At 43.6% G+C, this 6,000-nt stretch overlaps 1 protein-coding gene across 4 annotated transcripts in view; it reads right to left on the reverse strand.

Moving 5' to 3' along the window:
• ASPH (aspartate beta-hydroxylase) overlaps positions 1-5,196 on the reverse strand; it is a 188,544-nt gene extending 183,348 nt beyond the window's left edge. For all 4 annotated transcript variants that reach the window (XM_068983284.1, XM_068983285.1, XM_068983286.1 and 1 more), the window contains exon 1: positions 4,938-5,196. In XM_068983284.1, the coding sequence (XP_068839385.1) occupies positions 4,938-5,049 (112 nt within the window). In that variant the 5' untranslated portion in view covers positions 5,050-5,196. The remainder of the gene's footprint in view (positions 1-4,937) is intronic.
• Between the last annotated feature and the right edge of the window lie 804 nt (positions 5,197-6,000).

Genomic DNA, 6,000 nt, shown 5'->3' on the forward strand with positions numbered 1-6,000 from the left:
CACCTTTACCATTACAGGTACTTCGATGAAACATCTGAGCAACAGAAAGGCATACAGAATTGATTTTAGGGCTGTCACAACCCTGAATAATTCTTTCCATTTGAGACCAGGTTTAGAAATTTTGAGTGACCTGCAACAAAGTTCTTAAATGGCTATGAATCCAGGTCATCAGATTTCCCCAAACTACAATGTCTTTCTGGGGGGGGGGGGGAGGGAAGGGGGGTGGGTGGCAGATATTCTACTGGGACCAAAGAATTTAGAGGTTAAATTTCCAATAGTAACTAAAAACAGAGTGGAAAGCTCACGTGATTCTTAATCCAAGCTACTCTGTTGCCAATCAGCTGAAAATGAGAATCTCTCATTGTCTAGGAATCTCTTTGAGACACATGATTTTAAAGTAAAGCTAAAGTATAGATCTCTCCTTTTACTTCCGAACCCAGGTTAATATTTGGTCTTTTTAAAATTGTGTGCAAAGGACTTCCCTGGCGGTCCAGGGTTAAGACTTCACGTTCCAGTAGAGGTTTGATCCCTGGTCAGGGAGAAAACATTGCACATGCCTTGTGGCCAAAAAACTAAAACATTAAAAAAAAAAAAAAAAAGGAAGAAAAGAAACAATATTGTAACAAATTCAATAAAGACTTAAAAAAAAGGTAACTATGTTTAAAAATAATAATAATAAAATGTGTTCAGGAATTCCCTCCCAATACTTTTTAGCACTTGGTTCCATACAATCTGGGCTGCCCTGGTGGCTTAGACAGTAAAGAATCTGCCTGCCAACATAGGAGCCGAGGGTTTGATCCCTGGGTTGGGAAGATCCCCTGGACAAGGGAATGACTTGCCCACCCCAGTGTTCTTGCCTGGAGAATTCCAGGGACAGAGGAGACCCACCATGGGGTCTCAGAGTCAGACCCAACTGGGCGACTAACACTCATTTTTCATACAATCTGGCCAGCTGAAAATGCTGTTCAATTGAACATAAAACAGCACAGTTCCTCTAATGGAAGAATTATGGCCTTCCTATCTTTTCATTCTAGACTGACTCACAAAGGATTAAGTAACTGGCACAAAATGATTAAAGGAAAGGAATTTCACCAAGGCCTCCTCATTCAATGGAGTGAGAGGGCAGCAATGTATTGTATCTGTTAATTACTAAGCAGTCCAAGATATATTGAAAGTAATAAGGAAGAAAAAAATTCTAAATGATTAACACGCATCAAAATCAAACATCTGCAAATGTATAATTTTATCGATAGGGCATCAATGCATTTAATTCTAAATATAATCAGCCTAAATCGATAAGACTGCTAGGGACTGACTATTACTACTAACTTTCAAAACCTGCTGTTAGAGACTGTGACAGAATTAAATAGCAGTGGCTGAGCATTTTTAATTAGTTGTCCATTAATGACTCTGAGTATGTACAGGGCTCGTTAAATTTAAAAAACAAGTAGATGTTATATCTGAAACTTAAAATTGAAAGAGGAAAAAGTGTTCTACAGTGACACCTACTGCTTAAGTGTGGCACAACACTATTAGACAAAGGAAACAGATGTTTACATCCCCTAGCAAGTTGGAAGCTACAGGGAAAGACTGAATGACACTGCAAAGGGAAAATCTAAACAAAAACATTATATATACCAGGATCTGTAACTACAAAATAAGTCTAAAAGCACATCATGATCCCTGCTGACCAAAGATCTTCAAATCAATAAATCTGAAAGTTTTCCCTTGGCCCCAGTTGGTCAAGCAAGTCAGTTTTTTCTGTGTGAGTTAAAGGTAAGATACTTCCCAGGAGGTACAGTGGTAAGTAATCCGCCTGCAATGCAGGAGGCTTGGGGAATCATGGGTTTGATCCCTTGTTCAGGAAGATCCCTGGAGTACGAAATGGCAACTCACTCCAGTATTCTTGCCTGGACAATTCCATGGACAGAGGAACCTGCCAGGCCACAGTCTATAGGGTCGCAAAGAGTCAGACATGACTGAGCACAAACACACACACACACACACACACACACACACAGAGGTAGTATGTTCAATTTACTCATGTTTCTTTCATATTTTAAAGAATAAAACTGGAAAAGGCAAACTTGAGCTCTGCAAAAAGCTTTATCAGTTTTCAATTTAAGTTGAAGGCTTAAATAAAAAGCAGACATCTGCTTTAAAAATCTAACTTTTACAAAAACCTCCAAGTTTCAGTTTCAAAACACCACTTTTGAAAAAAATGACCACCAAGATCAACAAAAGGCCAGATAATCACATTTTCCCTAAAATGCATGTTTCCAAGGACTGGGTCTTCTTCCACTCTACTTTCACACACAAATGTCAGAAATAATAATGTTTAATGTGACTAGTGTCATCATCTCCTTCAGAATATCAATGCAAAACTCAAGAAACATTAGCTGAGCCCATATACTTCTTCTCAAACTAAGATTTTCAAAGGTGCTGTTTCAAACACAATTTTAGTCAAAAGAAAAGTTAACTGGTGATATGATAGGAAGCATATTTTTCTTTTAAAAAACAGGTGTAATATGCCATAGAGAGCTAGAAAGAAAAGATAATCAACTTCGACTCCAAGATTCCCATAAAACCTTACAAATTAGAGAACCTAAAATCCAGGAGATGGTGAGGGGCAGTGAGGCCTGGCGTGCTGCAAACAGTCAGACACAACTTAACCAAAGCACAACAAAAATCCAGTACAATGGTCAAATGAATAAGAGAAAACCTGGTTTTAGTCTTGGATCATCCAATAATCAGTTGGGTTTCCAAGAAGTAGATAACCTTTAAGGAGTCAGACAATCTTTCCAGGCCTTGTGGTAAGGCCGCAGCCAAGATTCCAGTTTCTGTGATTTCCCCAGCACGTGGTATTGACTTGGGCATCAATGTGTACACATCAATGACAGATAGATACAGCAACCAAATAGAAGTGGCTCCATCTTTCCGGTATTCTATGCTATAAGGAAGCAATACAAATAGGGTCACATGTTCACACTGCAGTGCAACTGCTTACAACAGAGAGAAACCTCCTTTCATCTCCTGTGCCTTCCACGTGGCACACAGTCAGAACTCATCACTGACTGAAAAAAAAAAAAAGCTACGGAAAAAGAATGCTCCTTATGTAACAAGCGAGACTCCAACGTCAACCCTCCGTCTCTGGAGATTTTTCTGGTAATACAGGTATCTCTCTCCTTTCCACATTCTCTTTTATACACTATGTCTGTTTCACAGCAATTATAGGATCAATGTGTAAAATGCTTAAAAGAATGTAGATCCTCAAATAGGATGGAATTTGCTCTAAAATGCTGGAATATCAAAGTTGGAATGTGTTCATTTTGGTCCTAACATTTCCTAAATGTATCACCTACCTGTTAAAACTGATTCAGATCTTGAACCACTGGGGATGGGGATACAATCAATACACACTGTCGATGCTAATTCTCACCAACAACAGGGCATTTAATAAAACAACTGCTTCAGATATAGTCAAACCTCTCTACCCAGAACTGCAAAAGGCAGAGTGGAACAAAAATGATGTGCTTTGCTTGTAAATGGCTACAAAAACTTCTGAAAACAACATTAATGTGTCCTTCATCAGCTTTCTCTACTTGGAGCTGAAGTTGCATGAGTTCTCATTTAGATATTTTTAAAAGTGCAGGCAGAGCTCTTCCTTCATCTACCCTTCTGCCTGTTTAAGCCAACTGACTGGCATTTAAGGTCAAGTGACAAAGGAATACAAAGTTTACTTATGTCAAAGGTGAATTAATATGTTTTCTGTGGAATTCAAACTGTATCTTTTTTCTCTACAATACAAAATAATAGTTCTCAGAGTGTAAATTTATTCAGTGATTTCAACTGTACTATTTTCATCATTTAAATTTAACTATTTAAATTCATTCACTCATCAAATAATTTTTTATTGAGCATCTATTAATGGCAAGACTCAAAGAGTTGGGAAAAGGAATCAACCAGAGGGAATGAGTGAGACAGGAAGGCAATACACATGAAAATAAATAATTTCAGATGGTGGCAAGTGCTATTTAAAAAACAGCTCTTTAAAGGATGACTATAGTCTTCTGATTTACTTTTTTTTTTTTTTGATTTACTTTTATTGATACAAGTAAATACATTCCTTGCAGACCTCAGGAAACAAAGAATCTAGAATCATTTTAAAGGGAAAGTTCATAGCTCTGATTCAATACACATGTGGATTGCAGTTTTAATATCCCAAATATGAGTCAAAGGAAGTATAAAAGAAACGAGAACCACTGAAATATGAGATGAAACAGATTTACAACATCTGTTCTCTCTCTTTACTGGATAAGCACAGGATGAGAAAGGTGAATATCTTTTTTTTTTTTTTAAGAGAAGACAAAGGGAAAAAAATAGAGAAGCTTGCCCAGTATTTATGGTATTCTGTTATATTTAAAGGCAACTACAACGCACGGTAAGAAAGCTACATAAAGGCAAAAATATTCAAAATAATCTTCAAGAATATTCAAATCACTCCCCTCTCCCCCGCCCCGCACACACATCCCAGCAGCCTTATTCTCCTTTGAGCTGCACTTAAAAGCTGCTGGTTTGGCACGAACTTATTTTCTGACTTTGGCTCATTTCCAAACTCTCCAAAATATGCACAGCCAAGGTAAACTGTTTCTCTTACGCCTATCGTCAATTCCACAGCGAGCCAAGAAGGAGTGGATCGACACAACCTCCATCTCGGCTGCGCACTGCAGGTGAGGGAGCGGCCGGGAAGGGGCTCCCCGCTCGGCCCGGCCCCCCTGCAGCCCACCCACCAGGCCCACCGAGCACGGCCTCCGCCCCGCGCCCGGAGGAGGATGGAGGAGGCGCTCGGCGGCATCTGGGGAGGTGGACCCGCAGAGCCCACGCCCCCCCCCCCCCCCCCGCCGCCACGGAGCCCCATCCTCCGGAGCGCCTCTGACCTCTCCGGGCCCCGGGGCTGCTGCTGCCGCCGCTGGTGCAGCCGGTCGGACTGCCAGAGCTGCTGCTGCTGCTGTTGCCGCCGCCGCCCTTGGCATTCTTGCGCGGGGCCATCGCGCGCACCGCTGGAGCAGGCAAGGGTGGGGGGCTCCCTCCGGGCGTGGGGAGCGCGGGCGCTGCAGCGGGTGAGGGCCGCGGCTCCTGAAGCTGCACGGGTGTCTCGGCACCGCCCGCAGCGCCTCAGAGGACTTTTCGCCCGGCGCGCACTCGGCCCTCGCCTGCTCCGAGCTGGTGACTGCCCTCCCGGGGCGAGACCGCGCCGCTCACCCGCCCTGAGGCCACGCCCCCGTCCGGCGAGCCCCACCCCTCCCCGCCCACAGAAGGCTGAGTGACGGGGTATGCAGCCAGTCACAAGGGCCTCTATGAGGGGGCGGAACCGTGCCGCGTTTCCCCGCCCCGCTGCAGGCTTAGGGCTTCTCTGGCGCGACGCTGCGGCCTGTGAGAGCCAGCAGCTTTCGACTTTCCAGTCTGTTCTGGTCCTTTGGAACGTGGCAGACGTGGAAAGCAAGAGGACTCTCGCGAGCTTTGGCGGACCCTGTACAATGGGGATGGGGCGGGGCGGGCGACACGTGTGCAGCGTCTGGATTAGAGCTCACCCTCTCTTGGCTTTTCACCGGGAATTTTGTTCGTGTCCCACTTCCCTGTGCACACAGAGAGCCAAGTGAGGCAACGTCCCTTCTTGCGAAAAAACTGTATTTGTCAGTATTAATATTACGACATTTCTGAAATGGTGATGTTAGAACTAACAATGCTTAAGCCATACGTAGCTGGTTTTTAAAGCAGGACGTCACTCCGTTTGTGCCATCAGCGTTTTCAGAAGATCTTAGTTAAGAGGTGCAAATGTAAAGCAAAAAGTTCATTTCTTTGCTCTCTGTCTGAAATCTCTCTCTGCAGCGCTGACGTCTTCATTCCTCTCCCTTGATGTCCCCACCGTGGGTCCCCCCGTGCAGGGGCAGGTAGTCTGGGCCTTCAGCTGCTTCTGACCACACGTGGTCTTAAGAATAT

This window comes from Capricornis sumatraensis, chromosome 11 (assembly GCF_032405125.1).
Source record: "Capricornis sumatraensis isolate serow.1 chromosome 11, serow.2, whole genome shotgun sequence".
NCBI lineage: Eukaryota > Metazoa > Chordata > Mammalia > Artiodactyla > Bovidae > Capricornis > Capricornis sumatraensis.